Genomic DNA, 25,292 nt, shown 5'->3' on the forward strand with positions numbered 1-25,292 from the left:
AATTGTGTCCTTCAAACTTTGCTTTCGTCAAAGAATCCTCCATTTGCAGCAATTACAGCCTTGCAGACCTTTGGCATCCTAGTTGTCAATTTGTTGAGGTAATCTGAAGAGATTTCACCCCATGCTTCCTGAAGCACCTCCCACAAGTGGGATTGGCTTGATGGGTCAAGCTGCTCCCACAACAGCTCAATTGGGTTGAGATACGGTGACTGTGCTGGCCACTCCATTATAGACAGAATACCAGCTGACTGCTTCTTCCCTAAATAGTTATTGCATAGTTTGGAGCTGTGCTTTGGGTCATTGTCCTGTTGTAGGAGGAAATTGGCTCCAATCAAGCGCCGCCCACAGGGTATGGCATGGCGTTGCAAAATGGAGTGATTGCCTTCCTTCTTCAAGATCCCTTTTACCCTGTACAAATCTCCCACTTTACCACCACCAAAGCACCCCCAGAACATCACATTGCCTCCACCATGCTTGACAGATGGCATCAAGCACTCCTCCAGCATCTTTTCATTTGGTCTGTGTCTCACAAATGTTCTTCTTTGTGATCCGAACACCTCAAACTTCGATTCGCCTGTCCATAACACTTTTTTTTCAATCTTCCTCTGTCCAGTGTCTGTGTTCTTTTGCCCATCTTAATCTTTTATTTTTATTGGCCAGTCTGAGATATGGCTTTTTCTTTGCAAATCTGCCTAGAAGGTCAGCATCCCGACGTCGCCTCTTCACTGTTGACGTTGAGACTGGTGTTTTGCAGGTGCTATGTAATGAAGATGCCAGTTGAGGAACTGTGAGGCGTCTGTTTCTCAAACTAGACACTCTAATGTATTTGTCCTCTTGCTCAGTTGTGCACCGGGGCCTCCCACTTCTCTTTCTATTCTGGTTAGAGCCAGTTTACGCTGTTCTGTGAAGGGAGTTGTACACAGCGTTGTACGAGATCTTCAGTTTCTTGGCAATATCTTGCTTGGAATAGCCTTCATTTCTCAGAACAAGAATAGACTGACGCGTTTCAGAAGAACGTTTTTGGTTTCTGGCCATTTTGATTCTGTAATCGAACCCACAATTGCTGATGCTCCAGATACTCAACTAGTCTCAAGGCCAGTTTTATTGCTTCTTTAATCAGCACAACAGTTTTCAGCTGTGCTAACATAATTGCAAAAGGGTTTTCTAATGATCAATTAGCCTTTTTAAAATGATAAACTTGGATTAGCAAACACAACGTGCCATTGGAACACAGGACTGATGGTTGCTGATAATGGGCCTCTGTACGCTTATGTAGATATTCCATTAAAAATCAGCCGTTTCCAGATACAATAGCCATTTACAACATTAACAATGTCTACACTGTATTTCTGATCAATTTGATATTTTAATGGACAAAAAAATGGCTTTTCTTTCAAAAACAAGGACATTTCTAAGTGACCCAAAACGTTTGAACGGTAGTGTATATTTAAAAAAATGTATTCTTGCTTATATGAAAGTTAAGTTCCAAGTGTTTCCAAAGTTGTATCGCATGCCAGGCGTATTTGCGTTTAGACAGAGCATTTGGGCAGTGTCGGGCAGCGTCAGAGCATTTCTGTCACAAGGCTAAAGGGGATGTCCAATGGCTCAATGTAATGCAATGGAATTGGAGTCATGAATAAGGGCTAGTGGTTCTCCAAAAACCAGAGAATATTCAGAAAGATATTAAATTCACGTTTTGAATCGAATTAAAAATACCTCTTGAATGGGTACCTATCTTTGTTTTGGTCGCACTGTGATGTGCTGCCATCTACTTCTAAACGCGGCCACGTCGCATAGAAACGACTACTTCCTGCAAAGATGTTGTGAAATGCACTCTGGTAGCTAAAATGGTGAGGTAACTATTCACTCAGTGCAAAATGTGGATTTAATATTTTTCTGAATTTTCTCTGGTTTTTCGAGAACCACTTGCAACTGGACACACATTTACAAGATACACATTTCTTCTGAATTGAGAACGAAGAAAGTAGGATATCGCCAAGCACAGGTTAGTAGATATCGCCAAGCACAGGTTAGCCTGGTATGCTTTACACTAGCTATGTATCAACGACTATCGCTCATCTGGAACACAGCTAGTAATGATCAGACTAGCCAATGATTTATTAGCTAACATTGTGGATCTCCTAGCCTAGTCAGCATGGCTATGGGTCTCCAGGACTATAGGTCAGTGGTGTTCAAATCCGAGCCTGGAGGTCCAGACTGAGTATTGCTGGTTTTCTGCTCTACCTGATATTTGATTGCACCCACTGCAGAGTTTTGTGGTGTCTACTCCTAGGTCTAAATCAGTCCTTGTTTAGAGGGGAAGAATGTAAATCAGCAGTGGAACTGGGCTGGTTTCAAGGTACAGATTTGAATTTGCCTGCCATAGGTCATATTAGAGCTTTCCTTTGGTAAGAGGACCAATTTATTTGGAATTTGACTCTTTCCTCTCCACCAAATAATGGGCAGCCTTTCATATTTTAATGTAATCGGACACAAGAAAGTTTGGTCATGACTCATGAGGACATTGCCCGTTTGACATGACCAGCAGATGGAGTCTGTTACCTTCATTGTGAATTTTGTTGGGGCAGTTTGATGTTTGTCACTTTATGAAACACACATGTGTACTTGGCAGGAAAGGGCTGGACTGTGTCATCATATTTGATTACTTAAAGCTGATTATTTTTAAATTGTGTGTAGGACAGTGTAGGCCTACACTTGGGGCTCAATTCAATCATTGTTGTACAGTAGCTGTCTTTTCTCATGGTCAATTGTAATCACAGAATGATTTTGCATACCAGAATAGGCCATTCCATGCCTGCATAGCCTGAAAATATTTTTGGTAACTCAGATTGTTCTGGCAATTCTCACATAGAAACTTATACTGAACAAAAATATAAACGCAACATGTAAAGTGTTGGTCCCATGTTTCATGAGCTGAAATAAAAGATACCAGAAATGTTCCATACACACAGAAAGCTTATTTCTCTCATATTTTGTGGACAAATTTGTTTACATCCCTGATAGTGAGCATTTCTCCTTTGCCCAGATAATCCATCCACCTGACAGGTGTGGCATATCAAGAAGCTGATTTAAACAGCATGATCATTACACAGGTGCACTTCGTGCTGGGGAAAATAAAAGGCCACTCAAAAATGTGCAGTTTTGTCACAACACAATGCCACAGATGTCTCAAGTTTTGAGGGAGCATGCAATTGGCATGCTGACTGCAGGAATGTCCACCAGAGTTGTTGCCAGATAATTTAATGTTAATTTCTCTACCATAAGCCGCCTCCAATGTTGTTTTAGAGAATTTGGCAGTACGTCCAACTGGCCTCACAACCGCAGACCATGTGTTGCCATGCCAGCCCAGGACCTCCACATCCGGCTTCTTCACCTGCGGGATTGTCTGGGACCAGCAAAATAAACAGCTGATGAAACTGAGGAGTATTTCTGTCTGTAATAAAGCCCTTTTGTAGGGAAAAACTCATCCTGATTGGCTGGGCCTGGTTCCCAAGTGGCTGCGCCCCTGCCCTGTCTTGTGAAATCCATAGATTAGGGCCTAAAGAATTTATTTAAATTGACTGATTTCCTTTATATGAACTGTAACTCAGTAAAATTGTTGAAATTGTTGCATTTTATATTTTTGTTCAGTATAGTTGGGAGGAAGGAAGCTTGATATGCTTTTTACATTTGTAACATAAACCATATTTGAGAAAATCATTATGAAGTGGCCATTTTAGGCCGTTTTTAGACCTATACATGCCCCCTGTAAGACACAATGATCTGTGAACCGTACATTATACAGACAATACCTTTCTGTCATTATACTTGGATGAAGCTATATGAGTGAACAAAGGAAGCATGAGTCATTTGGCACATTGTGGATATAGGATACTCCATCTTATTCCTACACAATAGGCCTGATCTTCATTGAAAGATTCAGGTTGATGTAGCCTTAGCTGTAATGCATCATTGAATTTGCAAACTGTGTAGTCAGTGTGAGGCAGTTAGTTGGAAAAGGTCAAACAAGAAACAGACCTACCTTTTTGACAAACCAGACCTACAAGAAAGTCTCTACCATTGTTCTAAAAAGAAAGGCATCTTTACTCTAGTTGGGTCATTCTCACAAAACTGACATTTGACAAAACAATTCTCAAGTGATATTTTTCACAATTTCCTCTGATCACTGAGAATAGGATCTGTACTTATCTATTTCATAATAATTTGTATGTTTATTGATCAGATACTATTCATTGTACCACAATTTCCACTACCAACGCAGAGATTCCAGAAGTCCAGAAAAGTTAAACAAATCAGTGTAATATCTTTTTAGCATTTCTTACCTAATGAAAAGGCCGGAGTTAAACATAACACTGAATTTTTTATTTATTGAAAATGTAATTGTTAAAATGTTTTTCATTAATCTTATTATTCATTTATAATTGTTATTTTATTTTTTATTTATATACTTTTACTTTTTCGTGAGTCTTGTACGCTAATGATGAGCAGGTTCCGGAGAGGAGACTGCATGATTCGGTAATGAGTGTTTGCATAGTTTGCAATTTAAAAACTGTACTAATCTCTATCAGAGATTCAGTAATCCAACAAATTATCAGTGTCATTTGTTAATCCCAAATGATTTGCATAATACTAAAATCATTGATCTTAATGAAATTTACTAAAATATCCCTTATTTCAGTATAAGAACTGTAATTACATGCATGACAAAGTCTTTACAGATGACATTGGTGTATTAGGATGTGGATAGGTGTGGTTGTAAGGTATTTTAGATGCATTTCTGGATTGAATGGGATCCTATGGGCAAATGGGATAATACAATATGCCTATAAAGTATCTAAATATGTGAGCTAATATGTGTGAAAACCGATACACGTGTCAAAATGGGGGATATCCTCCTTTAAGTGGCTGGATTGCTCTTTGCTGAAACACAAACTGCAGATTTTGTCTTAAAGTAAGTTACATGGGGTTTATACACCCCATTTTATTGGGACAAACCATACTAAATCAAATTACTGTTGTTTTACCCAAAAATCTATACAATAGTTGTAAGGAGTGGTCCTAGTAAATAAAGTTACCAGCACATCACACCCGTTGAATATACATTAGAATTAGCTTATTACCTAAATTATTAATGTTCTCATTACCAAAACCCTTACACCTTGGCTAAACCGGCCACGCACGTACAAAGGCTTGCGCGTTTTGCTTTTGTCTAGCTGCACCAGAAGCGATCGGGACAAGCTGGTTGAAATATCAAAATGAACTCGGAGCCAATTATATTACTTTGGGGGTAGGACGATGTGGTTAGCGCCTTTTCTTGGTTGCATTTTTTCAGTGGAAAATGTATTCCGATTCTTCTGATTTCACCGCGATTGAGGAGTGGTAACATGGGTAAGTACATGATTGCATATTGTACGGTAGTGATATTATTGCTAGGACAGGAGTATAATTTATGAAATGCAAATTGTAGGCTATTAGTTTTAAACATCTAGGCTTTTAGCTAAAAGCTAGCTAGTCTTCCAACAATATCTGTGTGTGGCAGGCAGACTCCTACAGTGAGGGGGAAAAGTATTTGATCCCCTGCTGATGTTGTACATTTGCCCACTGACAAAGAAATGATCAGTCTATAATTTTAATGGTAGGTTTATTTGAACAGTGAGAGACAGAATAACAACAACAAAATCCAGAAAAACGCATGTCAAAAATGTTATAAATTGATTAGCATTTTAATGAGGAAATAAGTATTTGACCCCCTCTCAATCAGAAAGATTTCTGGCTCCCAGGTGTCTTTTTATACAGGTAACGAGCTGAGATTAGGAGCACACTCTTAAAGGGAGTGCTCCTAATCTCAGCTTGTTACCTGTATAAAAGACACCTGTCCACAGAAGCAATCAGTCAATCAGATTCCAAACTCTCCACCATGGCCAAGACCAAAAAGCTCACCAAGGATGTCAGGGACAAGATTGTAGACCTACACAAGGCTGGAGTGGGCTACAAGACCATCGTCAAGCAGCTTGGGGAGAAGGTGACAACAGTTGGTGCGATTATTCGCAAATGGAAGAAACACAAAAGAACTGTCAATCTCCCTCGGCCTGGGGCTCCATGCAAGATCTCACCTCGTGGAGTTGCAATGATCATGAGAACGGTGAGTAAACAGCCCAGAACTACACGGGAGGATCTTGTCAATGATCTCAAGGCAGCTGGGACTATAGTCACCAAGAAAACAATTGGTAACACACTACGCCGTGAAGGACTAAAATCCTGCAGCGCCCGCAAGGTCCCCCTGCTCAAGAAAGCACATATACAGGCCTGTCTGAAGTCTGCCAATGAACATCTGAATGATTCAGAGGAGAACTGGGTCAAAGTGTTGTGGTCAGATGAGACCAAAATCGAGCTCTTTGGCATCAACTCAACTCGCCGTGTTTGGAGGAGGAGGAATGCTGCCTATGACCCCAAGAACACCATCTCCACCATCAAACATGGAGGTGGAAACATTATGCTTTGGGGGTGTTTTTCTGCTAAGGGGACAGGACAACTTCACCACATCAAAGGGACGATGGACGGGGCCATGTACCGTCAAATCTTGGGTGAGAACCTCCTTCCCTCAGCCAGGGCATTGAAAATGGGTCGTGGATGGGTATTCCAGCATGACAATGACCCAAAACACACGGCCAAGGCAACAAAGGAGTGGCTCAAGAAGAAGAATATTAAGGTCCTGGAGTGGCCTAGCCAGTCTCCAGACCTTAATCCCATAGAAAATCTGTGGAGGGAGCTGAAGGTTCGAGTTGCCAAACGTCAGCCTCGAAACCTTAATGACTTGGAGAAGATCTGCAAAGAGGAGTGGGACAAAATCCCTCCTGAGATGTGTGCAAACCTGGTGGCCAACTACAAGAAACGTCTGACCTCTGTGATTGCCAACAAGGGTTTTGCCACCAAGTACTAAGTCATGTTTTGCAGAGGGGTCAAATACTTATTTCCCTCATTAAAATGCAAATCAATTCTGTTTTTTGTTGTTGTTATTCTGTCTCTCACTGTTCAAATAAACCTACCATTAAAATTATAGACTGATCATTTCTTTGTCAGTGGGCAAACGTACAAAATCAGCAGGGGATCAAATACTTTTTTCCTTCACTGTATATGCCTATAATATGTATACATGATGACAGGCTGTAACTGAGTACTTTAATAAACCATTGTCTTTCACCTTACAACCAAACCAGTCTGGTATGAGACATAAATTAGCATTTACTGAAAAAAAGACCACGTAATAAGAAACTAATATTGTACTCATCCAAACACAAGTTTTTAAAAAATCACAATACATTATGTATGCTTTTCTTAACAGCATGGATCAACCGTCGCCACCTGCCAAGACAGAAGTTGGTGGTCATTGTATTATTGAGGCACAGACAGGGAAGGAGGTGGTTATGGGTGCATCCCATAAATGTGCTGAGAAGGGAGCATGGGGAATACTACCACCTTGTCCAAGAGCTGCTCCTGAACAGTGCCTGACATCATCGATACTTCCGGATGAGTGTAGAAGAGATGGAGACTCTTGTTGGCCCAGACCTCATCAAGCAAAATACTAACTACAGGACCCCAATAGAGCCAAATCAAAGACTAGCTGTCACTCTAAGGTAAGTTATTGGAAAAGGTTGTATTGTGTAAGAAGGTGCATGGAGAAAAGCAGTATACTATAGTGTAAAGAAACTCCAGCACACTGGTGATCAGGATGCTCCACAGATGTAGGCCTATGTTCCATTACATCTAGGGAGCAGCAAGATCACTGTGCTGAATTTTTCCCCCATTATACTCTGAGGTAAGTAAGACACACTGTTCTTTTGAGTATTTTTTAAATAATTATTCAAGGTGACATGAACAGCAGTGGAGGCTGCTGAGGGGAGGACGGCTCATGTTAATTGTCGGAATGGAGTGAATGGAATGGTATCAAACACATGGTTTTCATCTGTTTGATTTCACTCCATTCCAGCCATTATTATGAGCCATCGTCCCCTCAGCAGCCTCCACTGATGAACAGCCACATCAAGGCATGGTGCACCTGTTGTAGGTGACAGTCACATGAAGGTGACCTACTCCTGAGTGGCGCAGTGGTCTAAGGCAATGCATCGCAGTGCTAACTGTGCCACTAGAGATCCTGGTTCGAATCCAGGCTCTGTCGCAGCCGGCCGCGACCGGGAGACTCATGGGCGGCGCACAATTGGCCCAGCGTCGTCCAGGGTAGGGGAGGGAATGGCCGGCAGGGATGTAGCTCAGTTGATAGAGCATGGCGTTTGCAACGCCAGGGTTGTGGGTTTGATTCCCACGGGGGGCCAGTATAAAAAAAAAAAGTAATTCGCTCTGGATAAGAGCGTCTGCTAAATGACTAAAATGTAAATGTAAGGTATGTAAACAAAAACTACCTGTTGTAGGTGACATTAACAGCCACAGCAAGACATATAAACAAAAAAACTAGGCATATCCCTCCCAATTACAATATCCACTGAATAGCAAAACAGTTCAATACAAGCTACAATACAAAAAAATATAAATGCAACAAAGCAGTGTAAAAAGTGCATACATAAACTTTTGGTTTCCCTTTTTAAAACTGTTTCACAGGGCCTCCTAAAACAGAACATAAGCCTATGAATGCGCGGGACTGGGATCTGCCTTTTAGGAGGATATTATCAATGTGACTGTGTCTTTGTCCCAGCTCTCTTGAGAGAATGTACTGAAGCTGTCATCCCAGTTATGTGTTGGAGACCTAGGTTCTGGCGAGTTTTGATCCCTGGGCTCATCGTACATGATTGGCTGCAGTCCACCTCTTCCGTTCGGAGTACTTGCGGACCGCGTGACAGCGGTGTTGCCTCATCCCAGATATGTGTTGGAGACCTAGGTTCTGGTGATTAGGAGTATGGATGTCTGGGCTGGCTGTACATCATAGGCTGCAGTCCAACTCTTTAATGCGGAGCACCGAAGAGCCATTGTGGTGGTGGCGGTGGTGTTACCTGCTGGTCATCCCAGTTTACAATCAATGATAGTAGTTGCACTTTCAGACGTCCCTTGTTTCTTCCTATTTTCTTCTGCTCTGGCACAAGGCTGAGGTAGCAGCAGAAGGGATTGGCTTCCTGAGAAACGCAAGCAGCTCTTCATCCACCTTCTGTTTTCTTTTTCTTGGCTGCCAGTCCTTGAGCCTTGTCTTGACTGTTCAGTCGTCTGAAGCACAGGGTCATGACCTCCGTGTCACAGGCTACACAGGTTGTGATTTACAAAAATCAGCATTTTCAAGACTGAGGTTGCCTCTTGAGCTGAAAAAGGTCAACATATAAATGAAAAGTTAGTTTAATTTACATACAGTGGGGGAAAAAAGTATTTAGTCAGCCACCAATTGTGCAAGTTCTCCCACTTAAAAAGATGAGAGGCCTGTAATTTTCATCATAGGTACACGTCAACTATGAATTTATTTGCAAATTATGGTGGAAAATAAGTATTTGGTCAATAACAAAAGTTTCTCAATACTTTGTTATATACCCTTTGTTGGCAATGACACAGGTCAAACGTTTTCTGTAAGTCTTCAAGGTTTTCACACACTGTTGCTGGTATTTTGGCCCATTCCTCCATGCAGATCTCCTCTAGAGCAGTGATGTTTTGGGGCTGTCGCTGGGCAACACGGACTTTCAACTCCCTCCAAAGATTTTCTATGGGGTTGAGATCTGGAGACTGGCTAGGCCACTCCAGGACCTTGAAATGCTTCTTACGAAGCCACTCCTTCGTTGCCCGGGCGGTGTGTTTGGGATCATTGTCATGCTGAAAGACCCAGCCACGTTTTATCTTCAATGCCCTTGCTGATGGAAGGAGGTTTTCACTCAAAATCTCACGATACATGGCCCCATTCATTCTTTCCTTTACACAGATCAGTCGTCCTGGTCCCTTTGCAGAAAAACAGCCCCAAAGCATGATGTTTCCACCCCCATGCTTCACAGTAGGTATGGTGTTCTTTGGATGCAACTCAGCATTCTTTGTCCTCCAAACACGACGAGTTGAGTTTTTACCAAAAAGTTATATTTGGGTTTCATCTGACCATATGACATTCTCCCAATCCTCTTCTGGATCATCCAAATGAACTCTAGCAAACTTCAGACGGGCCTGGACATGTACTGGCTTAAGCAGGGGGACACGTCTGGCACTGCAGGATTTGAGTCCCTGGCGGCGTAGTGTGTTACTGATGGTAGGCTTTGTTACTTTGGTCCCAGCTCTCTGCAGGTCATTCACTAGGTCCCCCCGTGTGGTTCTGGGATTTTTGCTCACCGTTCTTGTGATCATTTTGACCCCACGGGGTGAGATCTTGCGTGGAGCCCCAGATCGAGGGAGATTATCAGTGGTCTTGTATGTCTTCCATTTCCTAATAATTGCTCCCACAGTTGATTTCTTCAAACCAAGCTGCTTACCTATTGCAGATTCAGTCTTCCCAGCCTGGTGCAGGTCTACAATTTTGTTTCTGGTGTCCTTTGACAGCTCTTTGGTCTTGGCCATAGTGGAGTTTGGAGTGTGACTGTTTGAGGTTGTGGACAGGTGTCTTTTATACTGATAACAAGTTCAAACAGGTGCCATTAATACAGGTAACGAGTGGAGGACAGAGGAGCCTCTTAAAGAAGAAGTTACAGGTCTGTGAGAGCCAGAAATCTTGCTTGTTTGTAGGTGACCAAATACTTATTTTCCACCATAATTTGCAAATAAATTCATAAAAAATCCTACAATGTGATTTTCTGGATTTTTTTCTTCTCAATTTGTCTGTCATAGTTGACGTGTACCTATGATGAAAATTACAGGCCTCTCATCTTTTTAAGTGGGAGAACTTGCACAATTGGTGGCTGACTAAATACTTTTTTCCCCCACTGTATTTAATCAAATGAGTTTAAGGAAACTTGAAAGCTCAGGTTCAATTAATCATATTTCTCAAATCTGGGCCACAAAGTCTGCAACACTGCAGGTTTTCATAATTCCTCTAATAAGGGACTGATTCATAATCTATAGGCCTATATAATCACTAATTCAGAAATGTGATGCCAGTTGACATTAAACGATCAGGTAGTTACTTAGCAGGTAGGAAATAATGCTAGCAATACTGCAGACCTTGAGGTTCAGTATTCAGTGCACAATAAAATGTCAGTGTAATCAATTAAAATGTATTATAACGTACCTTCTTGGCTGGATGTAAGGTATCAAAAGAATGATAATATTTTAATGTATTTCCACTCTTTATGATTAGTTCCCCCAGAACCGTTGGGTTGGGTCTTACGTAGATGCCTTACAAAAGTACCATGGAGGGACTTCCATCAGGTTTTGCACAATTCAACATATGTGAAGAGTAAAATAGACATGATTGTTAACCAATAACAAAACATTTATTTTGTCATTACCAGGTACTTGGCATCTGGAGGCTCTATTTGCAGCATGGCCTTCACATATCGTCTTTGATTCGATTATGGAGACCTTTGAGGCAATATGTCGCCAGCATCCTCCTCAATCTGCCATGACCCACTGAGGAAACCTGGATACAAACAGCTCAAGAGTTTAAGGAAAAATAGGACTTTCCCAGTTGTTTGGGATTGATTTAAGGAAAACATATTATGATCACCAAACCACCAAACTCAGGGAGCTGTTTCTTTAATTATAAAGGAACCTTTTCTGTGGTGCTCCTTGCCCTTGTGGATGCAAACTACCGCTTCACAGCTATTCAAGTGGGGGATTTTGGGAGAAATGGTGGAGTCTATGCCAACTCCCCAATTGGAAGGGGAATGGGGTCAAAAACCCTGCAGGTGCCCCAAGATGCCTTCCTGCCTGGGGGTGAAGAGTTAGGAAAGATACCATACGCAATGGTGGGCGATGCTGCTTTCCCACTGAAGCCCTACCTAGGGCTCTAAAGTGTGACCAATTTAGTTGCATATGCTACAAAATATTTAGCTGTGCAACCAGGAGTTTTGTTTGGGAGTACTTTGCGACTTTGGAAAAAGATCTCCCAGATAATAATTGTTGTAATGATAAGGCTTCGCTGTGCCGTTGTTTCCGAGTGCCTTAGAGAAACAAGCAGGTGCAGATTCGTTAGCGTCATGGTTGCACCATTACTACAGCGAAAACTGCTTGCTTCTAGCCCAACCAGGTCAAAAGACATGACCCACATTACCGGCGCAACATTCTTGTTTACACTTTTCAGTCATGTCACCTCATTGACTAGAGAACAACCTGGTAACTTTACCAGTATATTCAAACATTTGGGGTCACAGAAATAACGTACAAGGGATAATCTCTTTCATAACAAACCTGATGTTTTTAAACAGACGGTGTAAAATGTTCTATGTAATCTCAATAGGAAAATAATGCTTTTACACAATGTAGAAACCTAATATTCCACATATGACTTTTGTAATTTCAATGACAGGTATTCGTACCAACGTTTAGCTTTTATAATAAACTAATGTATTTACAGTTTTACATAGAGTGCATTCGGAAAGTATTCAGACCCCTTGACTTTTTCCACATTTTGTTACATTACAGACATTCTAAAATTAATTAAATATTTTTTTCCCCTCATCAATCTACACACAATACCCCATAATGACAAAGCAAAAACTGTTTTTTTTAAAAATGTTTGCAAATGTATACTTTTTTTTACATTTACATAAGTATTCAGACCCTTTACTCAGTACTTTGTTGAAGCACCTTTGGCAGTGATTACAGCCTCGCGTCTTCTTGGGTATGACGCTACAAGCTTGGCACACCTGTATTTGGGGAGTTTTCCCATTCTTCTCCGCAGTTCCTCTCAAACTCTAAATGGTTGAATGGGGAGCGTCGCTGCACAGCTATTTTCAGGTCTCTCCAGAGATGTTCTATCGGGTTCAAGTCCGGACTCTGGCTGGGCCACTCAAGGACATTCAGAGACTTGTCCCGAAGCCACTCCTGCGTTGTTTTGGCTGTGTGCTTAGGGTCGTTGTCCTTTTGGAAGGTGAACCTTTGCCCCAGTCTGAGGTCCTGAGCGCTCTGGAGCAGGTTTTTATCATGGATCTCGCTGTACTTTGCTCCGTTCATCTTTCCCTCGATCCTGACTAGTCTCCCAGTCCCTGCCGCTGAAAAACATCCCCACAGCATGATGCTGCCACCACCATGCTTCACCATAGGGATGGTGCCAGGTTTCCTCCAGACGTGACGCTTGGCATTCATGCCAAAAAGTTCAATCTCCAGAGAATCTTGTTTCTCATGGACTGAGAGTCTTTAGGTGCCTTTTGGCAAACTCCAAGCGAGCTGTCGTGCCTTATACTGAAGGCCTTAATGGTGGAGTGCTGCAGAGATGGAATAACCTTCCAGAAGGAAAACCATCTCCACAGAGGAGCTCTGTCAGAGTGACCATCGGTTTCTTGCTCACCTCCCTGACCAAGGCCCTTCTTCCCCGATTGCTCAGTTTGGCCGGGCGGCCAGCTCTAGGAAGAGTCTTGGTGGTTCCAAACTTCTTCCATTTAAGAATGATGGAGGCCACTGTGTTCTTGGAGACCGTCAATGCTACAGACATTTTTTGGTACCCTTCCCCAGATCTGTACCGTGACACAATCCTGTCTCTGAGCTCTATCGACAATTCCTTCGACCTCATGGCTTTGTTTTTGCTCGGACATGCGCTGTCAACTATGGGACCTTATATAGACAGGTGTGTGCCTTTCCAAATCATGTCCAATCAATTGAATTTACCACCGGTGGACTCCAAGTTGTAGAAACATCTCAAGGATGATCAATGGAAACAACATGCACCTGAGCTCAATTTAGAGACTCATAGCAAAGGGTCTGAATACTAATGTAAATAAAGTTTTTTTTTTTTTTTTTTGTATACATTTGCAAACATTTCTAAAAACCTGTTTTCGCTTTGTCATTATGGGGTACTGTGTGTAGATTGATGAGGAAAACAATTTAATTGACTCAATTTTAGAATAAGGCTGTAACGTAACAAAATGTGGAACAAGTCAAGTGGTCTGAATACTTTCCGAATGCACTGTATTAGTTTCTAGGGCATAACGTGTGCTTCGAAAGTAGGTAGAATTCATAGAAGCTGTATCTCAATCAATTTAAACATGATTCATTTTTGGTGCTCTTAAATGTCATGTGGTGCTCCTAACTTTTGTAAGTTGGGAGCACCAGTGCTAACAATGAAAAAATCTTAATGTAAAGCCCTGGCTTTACATTAAGATTTTTTCATTGTTAGCACTGGTGCTCCCAACTTACAAAAGTTAGGAGCACCACATGACATTTAAGAGCACCAAAAATGAATCATGTTTAAATTGATTGAGATACAGCTTCTATGAATTCTACCTACTTTCGAAGCACACGTTATGCCCTAGAAACTAATACAGTGCATTCGGAAAGTATTCAGACCACTTGACTTTTTCCACATTTTGTTACGTTACCTGATGAGGCCATAGGCCGGGCACAACATCAGCTACGAGAAACAAATATTCAACTGTTGTCTCTGTTGAGCTAGAATGACAGTGGAGAAGGCATTCGGGATCCTTGCGGCCAGATGGAGGATCCTTTACAAGATGGAGGATCCTTTACAAGAAGATCAACCTACTGCCAGGTTGATACCCTAGTGGTTGCAATGTGCATACTATATAACTTCCTCACAAATGCTTGTGATGTGGAGATGTGGCTACAACAGAGTGGGTCAAGGATGATGCATAGCCATCCAGGCAAACAGAGCAGGTCAGGAGGCCGTTTCTGTCAGGGAAAAGTTGACCAAGTATTTCACCTCTGGCAGGCAGAATTGTCTTCCAGGACAGAATGATTGGAGCTATACCTACTTAATTGCACTGAGTGTATGTCTCTAGTTAAAAAATAATTATACCTGATTGTTTATTAAAATGTGACAGTATGTTCATCTTTGACATCTTCATTTGTATTGTTTGTTTATTCTACACTTTAAAACTACCATTCCACCATTATTTCACCAACTAAAAAACAACCAAGGAAAATCTCTCGCATAACTCTCTTGGCTACAGAGGATTTCTACTTTACCTGAAATGGTAGAATTTTGAAGCCTTGTCCTTTAAATTCAAGTACTTCTATACTTCCACGATTAATCTCTCGTCATTCTTTCAAGCACACGTTGGCTTTTGTTTACCTGAAGTATGCTCGACGTGAGAACCAATTAGGTGATGGGAGAGGCGGGACTTGCAGAAAGCTGCAGCGTCACAGACAACCATGTTCTAGTTTAGAGCTCTTGAATAACATGTACGCATACATATTTTTTTTGTGTTGCAACGCTCGGGCACGCAATGTAGCTGGTCTAGTCAGCATGTTAGCTCAATCTGCAAATAATAGGAAACAGCCATTATGAGTCCTCAAAGAATTGACCACATCACTAAAGCTCATTCATGCCTCCATGTTGGTAAGGTAATGCTTCTGACTTTTTCCCAATTTTGAGCTTTTTAGGCGTTTCGGTAATGAGAAGGTCAAGTGGGGTAAAGGGGGTGTTTGAGAATAAGGGTCTAATTCTGAAGGCATATGCGAATACATGAAGTCTAAGGACCACTCTAGATTATGCATCTTGGGTGAATAAAAATTTATTTAAAAACTGGATTTTTTACAGGATCTTGAAAAAGTGTTACTTTAATGAGAGACGTGTCCACAGACAATGTTTTTACATAATACCTATAGTTTTAATGTAAACTTCAACTAGTATAGAATTGTTATGATTTATGGACAAACTACAGCAACATACTCTGTTTTTATTCAAATAAGTTAAAATTGTATAAAATGACCCGAGAATTTAATCCGGACACATTTCGGTAATGAGAATTAGAGGTGTAAATTTACAAAATTCATTGCAGAAATCTAAAATGTATTTAAAATAAGACACTTGTTTTTTGCAGATGCATCATGGTTTTGTTACTCAATTTGCTACAGACAATTAAAACTAGTTTCATGAGAATCACCTAGTTTCTCTAAAGCATATTGAAAAACCTGTAATAGAGAAACATGAAACTCGAGGAGTGAGAGTCAATACAGAGAGTTTATTGATCAAACATATAAAGTACACTACTACAAAGTGCTGCAGGTCCTTTTTATGCCCATGTCGTTGCGTGTGTGTGAAAGTGTTTGTAGTAACAATGAGGTAGGTTAGCCTAAACTAATGGCACCACCCTTCATACAGTTGCATATCAAGGGCAAGAACTATTGACAATCATATAGGCTAGGCCTACTAACAAAGCTATCAGTAGAAGTATGTAACAGCATAATTGCTTTCTTTGTCGTCATATCTGAACCGAACATTATCAGAGGAATGGAAAGGTAATATAGTAGGACTATCTTGCATCATGAGTCAAGCCCACTTTTCGATTGGCCTGATTCAGACATACAGGAGTGGGTTTCTGTCCTTGCCTGACAGGCTGAACACAGTCTTGGGAAGTTTCTCAGAGTCTCTAACGGGTCCTCTACTTAAGTGCCAGTAAACCTGCCACTGGCAGATGTCGTCCGGGAGATTGCTGTACGGCCCCAGCCAGTCGCTCTTGAGCCAGAACACCAGCCCCACCAATAAGCTGTTGGCACACTCCAACCACAGGAGGTTGATGGCAATGTAGGCGGGGACCGCAAGGCCCAAGAGCTCACAGGCGACGCACATGACCAGGTATGAGGCCCACGTTGTGCTGAAGCCCAAAGTCAGGCTGAGGTAAAGGGGGTGCCTCTGCCATTCGGTCTCCATCGCCAGTGCTTTCTCCTCGTCCTTGTCAGCTCCTGCCTGGCCTAACTTGGCATACCTGAAGCTCAAGTCTCTGTGCAGCGTTGGGTTGACGTCGTCCCTCTGTTCTGAAAGCTTGTTGGCCTCCTTCAGCCACGAGGAAAGCTGTTTGTAGTGGAGCAGCAGCACACAGCAGACGGCTACGGAGATCCCCACTGAGAAATGTACCACAAACACAGACTCCTGCACCACGCACCCTAAAGCATGCTTCCCTCCCTCGTACTCGACCTCTATGAGGTTGGTGAAGGTTGACCAGCAGGCGCACACACCGGCCAGCACCCACACCAGCAGCGTCAGGGTGCAGTTGCACAAGGCCCTGCCGGGGGTGGCATGGCAGGAGTCATAGTGTGACTCTGTGGCATAGTCCAGCAGCCCCAGGCCCAGCACGGGCAGAGGCAGCGCGTTGAACACGGCCGAGGCCTGCGCCAAGAGGAAGCACATGGACACTGGGGAGTGGGCAGGTCCTAGTAACCAAACAGCCACAACGGCGCATGCCAACGCCACGTCGACCAGGAAGACTGAGAGGCCAAAGACGCCCATGAAGGAGGTGTGCAGCCGGCACAGGCAGATGGACAGGACCAGACAATCCATGCCCACCTTTAACAGCAAGATGAACAGAAACTGCCTGGTGTTGTCCTCGAGGCAGCTCCCCTCCTCTTCCCAGGACTCAATGATGGCCAGCATGTTGAAGCTTTTGCCGTTGAGACTGAGCCCAAACCCAGAAGTCACCTATTGGGTCTGTGATGTTCCGGTTGATGTCACCATGCTCAGGAAAAAGCTGTTGAAGAGAGAGTGGAGCAGTTAGCAGAAATCTACAAACTGCTTCTACCATGAAATTAGACTTTTTCTAGTGTTATCAGTACTACCTGGCCTCTCGTGACTTGTCTACAGAAACAACAACACCTTAGGGAAGTCGAAAATAAGAAACTTAAACTCTCCCTTTTAATGTATGTGGGCACCTGTAGGAGCGGATAATATTTTTGGTATCTCAGTTTGTTCTGGAAATTCTCACATAGAAACTTAATTGGGAGGAATGTATGTTTTTACGCGATATTCAAAATGCCTGTATCGCAAGAATCAATATTATTTTTCTTCGTTTTTAGGAGCGTTTAGTTTATGTCCACTTGTTCTCATGTCTTTTTGGGCTTGTCTCTTTCGCTCCTTCTGCTGTGACTGTGCACCTTCTCATTTACACACACAAATGTGGTCCTCTGTAGCTCAGCTGGCAGAGCACGGCGCTTGTAACGCCAAGGTAGTGGGTTCGATCCCCGGGACCACCCATACACAACAAAAAATGTATGCACACATGACTGTAAGTCGCTTTGGATATAAGCGTCTGCTAAATGGCATATTATATTATTATATATATTATACAAAGATGTGAGATCACTTCTTCCTCTCTGACAAGCGGTTTCAACCATAGACATTAAAACCAGTAGATAGTGATAGCGCTGACGTCATCCATGTATTCCTATGGAAAACTCCTGATGGCGCATGAAGCCATATTGTTGAAAGGGGCTTAATCATAGACTGTTTTTTTTTTTTAATGGACGACACCATCTACGACGTCACCCCATTGTTTCCTATGAGAATGCTCAGTGGCGCATTTGATGATCAGGAAGTGTCATTTCAGAGTACCAGTCAAAAGTTTGGACACACCTACTCATTCAAGGGTTTTTCTTTATTTTTACTATTTTCTACATTGTAGAATAATTGTGAAGACATCAAAACTATGAAATGGCACATATGGAATCATGTAGTAACCAAAAAAGTGTTAAACAAATCAAAATATATTTTAGATTTTAGATTCTTCAAAGTAGCCACCCTTTGCCTTGATGACAGCTTTGCACACTCTTGGCATTCTCTCAACCAGCTTCATGAGGTAGTCACCTGGAATGCATTTCAATTAACAGGTGTGCCTTGTTAAAAGTTAATTTGTGGAATTTATTTCCTTCTGAATGCGTTTGAGCCAATCAGATGTGTTGTGAAAAGGTAGGGATGGTATACAGAAGAGAGCCCAATTTGGTAAAAGACCAAGTCCATATTATGGCAAGAACAGCTCAAATAAGCAAAGAGAAACAACAGTCCATCATTACTTTAAGACATGATGGTCGGTCAAGTTAGTCCGGAAAAAATGAAGAACTTTGAACGTTTCTTCAAGTGCAGTTTCAAAAACCATCAAGTGCTATGATGAGGTGACTACCTCATGAAGCTGGTTGAGAGAATACCAAGAGTGTGCAAAGCTGTCATCAAGGCAAAGGGTGGTTACTTTGAAGAATCTCAAATATAAAATATATTTTGATTTGTTGACCACTTTTTTTTGGTTACTACATGATTCCATATGTGTTATTTCATAGTTTTGATGTCTTCACTATTATTATCCAATGTAGAAAATAGTAAAAAATAAAGAAAAACCCTTGAATGAGTAAGTGTTCTAAAACTTTTGACTGGTACTGTATATCCACGAATATTGACCATGAAGATCACCATTTCCCCATTCACTATAATGGGGGATCCTGCTTTCTGGAAACAATGCCTGCAGTACTGCGGTTGGGCCTTCAACTTGAAATCTTCAATGCGAGGGGGCAGTCATTCTCCCCTAGGCTGAATGGCACCAAAACATTGCTATTGATCATTGTGAAAGTGGCCATAACTAGCAAAGGATCATGGTCAACATAGTCATTTTCATCCTGCCTTAGAGTCAAACTTAATGTCTATGGCATGAGGGCGCGAGCTTCCTCGTAGCCTGCCGGCCCGTTATTGGTCTGTGTCAGCACGTGGTCCTGTGTGACGAAAAATGTAGTCAGAATGGATCACTATTGAATTAAAGCAAAACAATTGCCTTGGGGATTCAACTTGATCATAATAAAAATAAAATGGAGCACAAAACGGCAGTCAAAACATTTTGGAGCCGTTCTAGCGATCATAAACCAGAGCTTTTGGCACTGATAGGTTGCTACGCAGTAGCCACCCAGAAGAGCTTGTGACGTTATGCACCAAACCAGACACTGGGTGCCTGGGTTTCAAGTTGCTATTTGCATTTGAGGTTTGGCCCAAAAGAATCAGTCATATGGACACCAAAACACATTGAGACATTATTTAACATTTTACATTTATTTTTTAGTCATTTAGCAGACGCTCTTATCCAGAGCGACTTACAGTTAGTGAGTGCATACATTATTATTATATATATTTTTTCATACTGGCCCCCCGTGGGAATCGAACCCAAAACCCTGGCGTTGCAAACGCCATGCTCTACCAACTGAGCTACATCCCTGCCGGCCATTCCCTCCCCTACCCTGGACGACGCTGGGCCAATTGTGCGCCGCCCCATGGGTCTCCCGGTCGCGGCCGGCTACGACAGAGCCTGGATTTGAACCAGGATCTCTAGTGGCACAGCTAGCACTGCGATGCAGTGCCTTAGACCACTGCGCCACTTGGGAGGTTACTTTTACTGTAATAGAGAAGTTAACCTTTCTAATGATACCATTTTAATGTCTTAATTCCAATGCAGAGCAGACACTACTAAAACGGGAGTATCAATGAACATTGATTCTGGAAAATGTATGATCAGTTTGTTGCGCGGGCCATTGCGATTTCGCTAGCAGCATTTTAGCCAAAGACTTACAGTGCATTCAGAAAGTATTCAGACCCCTTGACTTTTTCCACATTTTGTTACGTTACAGCCTTATTCTAAAATGGATTAAATTATTTTTTCCCCTCAAATCTACACACAATAACCCATAATGACAAAGCGAAAACAGGTTGTTTTAATAAATATACCTAATTTACATAAGTATTCAGACCCTTTGCTGTGAGACTCAATTGAGATCAGGTGCATCCTGTTTCCATTGATTGTCCTTGATGTTTCTACAACTTGATTGGAGTCTACCTGTGGTAAATTCAATTGAATTTACCATGATTGGCTCCAGGTCATCTATGAATCACTTCTAGGCAAATCCCTGCCTTATTTTAGATCATTGGTCACCATAGCAACACCCACCCGTAGTATGCGTTCCAGCAGGTATATCTCACTAGTCATCCCCAAAGCCAACACCTCCTTTGGCCGCCATTCCTTCCAGTTCTCTGCTGCAAATGACTGGAACGAACTGCAAAAATCTCTGAAGCTGGAGACACTTATCTCCCTGACTAACTTTAAGCATCAGTTGTCAGAGCAGCTTACCGATCACTGCACCTGTACACACCCATCTGTAATTAGCCCACCCAACTACCTCATCCCCATATTGTTATTTACATTGTTATTTATTTTGCTCATTTGCACCCCAGTATCTCTATTTGCACATCATCTTCTGCACATCTATCACTCCACTGTTAATACTAAATTGTAATTATTTTGCACTATGGCCTATTTATTGCCTTACCTCCATAACTTACTACATTTGCACACACTGTACATAGATTTTCTATTGTGTTTTTGACTGTATGTTTTGTTTCATCCCATGTGTAACTCTGTTGTTTTTATCGCACTGCTTTGCTTTATCTTGACCAGGTCGCAGTTGTAAATGAGAACTTGTTCTCAACTGGCTTACCTGGTTAAATACAGATGAAATAAAATAAAAATATTTGGAAAGGCGCACACATAAGGTCCCACAGTTGACAGTGCATGTCAGAGCAAAAACCAAGCCATGAGGTCGAAGGAGTTGTCCGTAGAGCTCCGAGACAGGATTGTGTCGAGACACAGATCGGGGGAAGGGTACCAATTTTTTTTTGCCAAAAGGCACGTAAACAAGACTCTCTGGTCTGATGAAACCAAGAAGGAACTCTTTGGCCTGAATGCCAAGCGTCACGTCTGGAGGAAACCTGGCACCATCCCTATGGTGAAGTATGGTGGTGGCAGCATCATGCTGTGGGGATGTTTTTCAGCGGCAGGGACTGGGAGACTAGTCTGAATCGAGGGAAAGATGAACGGAGCAAAGTACAGAGAGATCCTTGATGAAAACCTGCTCCAGAGCGTTCAGGACCTCAGACTGGGGTGAAGGTTCACCTTCCAACAGGACAACGACCCTAAGCAGCACACAGCCAAGACAACGCAGGAGTAGCTTTGGGACAAGTCTCTGAATGTCCTTGAGTGGCCCAGCCAGAGCCCGGACTTGAACCCGATCGAACATCTCTGGAGAGACCTGAAAATAGCTGTGCAGCGACGCTCTCCATCCAACCTGACAGCGCTTGAGAGGATCTGCAGAGAAGAATCTGAGAAACTCCCCAAATACAGGTGTGCCAAGCTTGTAGCGTCATACCAAGAAGACTCGAGGCTGTAATCACTGCCAAAGGAGCTTCAACAAAGTACTGAGTAAAGGGTTTGAATACTTATGTAAATGATATATTTCGTTTTTAAAATTACATTTGCACAAATTTCTAAAAACCTTTTTTTTTTATGGGGTATTGTGTGTAGATTGATGAGGGGGAGAAAAACAACTGAATCCATTTTAGAATAAGATGCTCTACAGATGGTCATACTATCAACAAACTATCTGTTGATAAGCAACTGCTTGCTAGGGTTACGGTTAGGTTTAGAATAAGGGTTAGGGTTAAGTTCAGGGTTAGGATAAGGGTTAGGGCTAGGGTTAGTAGATAATTAGTTGAAATGTTATTGATAGTCTTTAACGTAAGTGAAACTGATTGTATCAGTCTCCTAGCAAACATTTCTAAAAACCTGTTTTTGCTTTGTCAGTATGGGGTATTATGTGTAGATTGATGAGGGGGGAAAAACTATTTAATCAATTTTAGAATAAGGCTGTAACTTAACAAAATGTTGAAAAAGTCAAGGGGTCTGAATACTTTCCGAAGGCACTGTATGTTGTGAATTGCCCATAAGTTTGAAGAAGCATAAATATCATTTTTAGGCCATATTGCCCAGCCCTAGTTTGAAGAGTATATTGTTACAAACAATATGTCTTAAAATTAGCAAAATCAAAAAGGGTAGTTTTAAGATATTATAATATTTTATGTTGAATAAATTAATGTGAAAATGTGTATTTCAGAATCTTGATATAGGCCTACTCCATATTTATGAGAATGTTATAAGGAGTATAATGACACCAATATGTTGTCTGTATCATGTACGGTTCAAAGATCATAGGGTCTTACAGGTGGCATGTATAGGTCTAAAAAGGGCCTAAAATTGCCAATTTGATCATGCTTTTTTCAAAAATGGTTTGTGATACAAAAATATGTTTAAAAAAAAAACATGTTAAACATCCTTCTTCCCAATGAAGTTCCTATGTGAGAATTCTGAGAACAATCTGAGATGCCAAAAATAGTTTCAACTCCCACTGGGGTGGAGTCCACCAACCTCAAGTGTTAAGAAATACAGTTGCCTATTATGTACTGTATTTATTTCACTGGTGACAGGCTGAAGCTAGACAAAGGCTAACATTTCAGTTATGGCAGTAAATTAATTTACAATTTTTTTGCTATAAAAAACAAGTTTGCCAACATGTAGGAGAAAATGTGTGCCTTCTTTTGGTGCAATGCTATTGCTTAACCCAGATATTTCCACATACAGTAACAGGAATCTTTAAAGATGAAAAGCTTCAAAATAAGGTTTTAACTATCATGCTGATCTCATGGAATGTCTGTCCTTGCATCCATAGCTCCATCTATGAATTTGAGCAAGATTAGGCTACATTCAGCCAGCCCCACCCCTCAGCGCTATTGAAAACTAATCATTAAGAATTATTTTACGATGACATCGAAAAAGCTATCAATCCACGTAATACTGTGATCTTTTGAACACTTTGCATGTAGGCCCTACCTCTTAATCGTTGTGGGTAATCCTGGTCATGTATGTGTAGTTGGAGATCCAGTGGCAGCATCAACAGGTGTATGTGCTTTACTCTTAGCATAGGCTAGGATTGATTGGCAAGCACAGTCCTTCCTTATTATATCGTAAATGTTCTGCCTCATTGTGGGTGGGTCTATTACCTGCTCAGGGTTTCCTGGGTGAAACTAGCCTTGTAGCCAACCCGACACGCCTGTAATTCTACCTGGCAGTTTCACCCACCCACCTTGCCCTTCCCTCCTCAGGTGCTACCTTTTCTCTGTTTTGCATAGCCTTTTGTGGTTGAGTTTTAGGTGGGGTGAGGATTCACCACTAAGGCCATGCAGAAACTATTGGTTGTTGAAGAGTCAGTGTCTTACAAACATGCTCTCTTGCTGTGATGCCAATATGGGGCCAACACTGTTCAAACCCGAGACATCCATCAATAATGATTCCCGTAAAATAGAGTCGAAGCTTATGGTCTAGAGATATCAATTTTATCATGTTGCCCCCCCCCCCCCCCCCCATCATCTGGTAGTCTGGAGTTGAATATAGCTCAAATGCATGTGTACTGTAAATGAATGGCCTGAGCAGTGTAACCGTTTTTTAAAATGACACATGTTGTTTGTGATGTTCATGATACGTGCTGCTAATAGCTTAGCTGGCATATGCTGCTTGGACATTTTAGAAATGTAATGGCCTGTTTTGCATAGCAGGCTGAGGGCTATGTAAGGTGTGTAGGAGGGGGGTGACACATCTACTCTGCTATCTGTTCAACGCAATAAAGAACTCTCTACCACCTCAGTGACCCAATCCCTGCATTAGAGCAGCCAGAGTCCAGCCAGTGTTTATTTGCTGATCTCTGTAAATGTTCAGGATATTAAGGAGTCACGTGGTTTGTTTTGGTCTAGGGGAAGTGAAATGTACAGGCTCCAAGGGGAACAAAGGCCACGTCTAGATTTCGGTCGCACCCTGAATAAATGGTTAGTTAACAATGATGAAAGGAACACTAGACTAGGGTGTAAAAGCCAATGTATGGTCTATCAGGTTACACTGCGCAAAGGATCCACTGGGCGCTTATGATGCAGTTACCGTGAAAATGGAAGTGTGCGACGTGTTGGCTGAGTGGAGGGTGCTCCTGCACCTCCCAATTAGTTTAACAACACAGAAGCTCTCCAGCGATGCCTTGGAGACAAACGGCTCTTTTCAGAGGGGCTGAATTCCCAACCTGTAGCACAATATTTGACATAAAGCAGGTTTTCAAAGAGTTTAGTCTGCTTCGTATTTTCCTTTTTGCCATGGAAAATCGAGTATCGTCTTACTGTTATCATGACAACCCTACAGTTGATACTGCTTAATTAATCCAGTGGGAACAGGTGTTCATTAAGTAGCCTATTAGTCATTTAATTTGAGTAAGCTGACATACCATGTGAATATGATGATTACAAAACATTGTTGAATATAAGAAACCAGTTCTTTGGTCAAAAGATATAGAGACTATGTTTTGTCATATACATTTTACACTGCTTCTAGAAAACCATTCCTCGTGCAAAACAATGAATGTAGCTTAGACATACTAATTGCTAAGCATACCAGGAAATATGAATGTGGGCAAAAACGGCTTTCAAAACCCGGTCAAGCAAGGTGATGCTTTCATTATATGACCATTGTGGTCTCGCTTGTCAATATTTGCATGTGGAGTGTTTACCGTACTCAGCC

At 41.8% G+C, this 25,292-nt stretch overlaps 2 protein-coding genes across 7 annotated transcripts in view; one reads left to right on the forward strand and one right to left on the reverse strand.

The window, feature by feature from the left end:
- ppih (peptidylprolyl isomerase H (cyclophilin H)) overlaps positions 1 to 25,292 on the forward strand; it is a 39,948-nt gene that overhangs the window by 6,577 nt on the left and 8,079 nt on the right. Inside the window, exon 2 of one of the 5 annotated variants that reach the window (XM_084185302.1) lies at positions 7,364 to 7,655. The exons of 1 other annotated variant lie outside the window; for it this stretch is intronic. Coding sequence is in view for 3 of the 4 variants with exons in the window: in XM_084185299.1 (XP_084041425.1) it covers positions 15,388 to 15,447 (60 nt within the window). In the remaining variant the exon portion in view is untranslated. Of the gene's footprint in view, positions 1 to 7,363; positions 7,656 to 15,325; positions 15,448 to 24,515; positions 24,557 to 25,292 lie in introns of those variants that run through there. 3 more of the 5 variants (XM_084185299.1, XM_084185300.1, XM_084185301.1) reach the window with 3 other exon arrangements.
- LOC311148354 (uncharacterized protein) lies at positions 15,604 to 24,766 on the reverse strand. Of its 2 annotated transcripts, none has more exons than XM_084185294.1 (2): positions 23,568 to 23,669; positions 15,604 to 17,570 (listed from the first exon to the last, which is right to left on the reverse strand). In XM_084185294.1, exon 2 carries the CDS (start codon positions 17,474 to 17,476, stop codon positions 16,403 to 16,405), a length of 1,074 nt encoding a protein of 357 aa, XP_084041420.1. In that variant the 5' UTR covers positions 17,477 to 17,570; positions 23,568 to 23,669; the 3' UTR covers positions 15,604 to 16,402. The 2 variants fall into 2 exon arrangements, with proteins under 2 accessions (XP_084041420.1, XP_084041421.1); XM_084185295.1 differs by lacking the exon at positions 23,568 to 23,669 and adding an exon at positions 24,666 to 24,766 and having other exon boundaries at positions 15,770 to 17,570.

This window comes from Coregonus lavaretus (genome assembly GCF_964263955.1).
Source record: "Coregonus lavaretus genome assembly, chromosome: 20".
NCBI classification, from domain to species: domain Eukaryota; kingdom Metazoa; phylum Chordata; class Actinopteri; order Salmoniformes; family Salmonidae; genus Coregonus; species Coregonus lavaretus.

Coding starts and splice junctions, on each gene's coding strand:
- LOC311148354 (XM_084185294.1), bottom strand. CDS start 17,476: ATGCTGGCCATCATTGAGTCCTGGGAAGAGGAGGGGAGCTGCCTCGAG.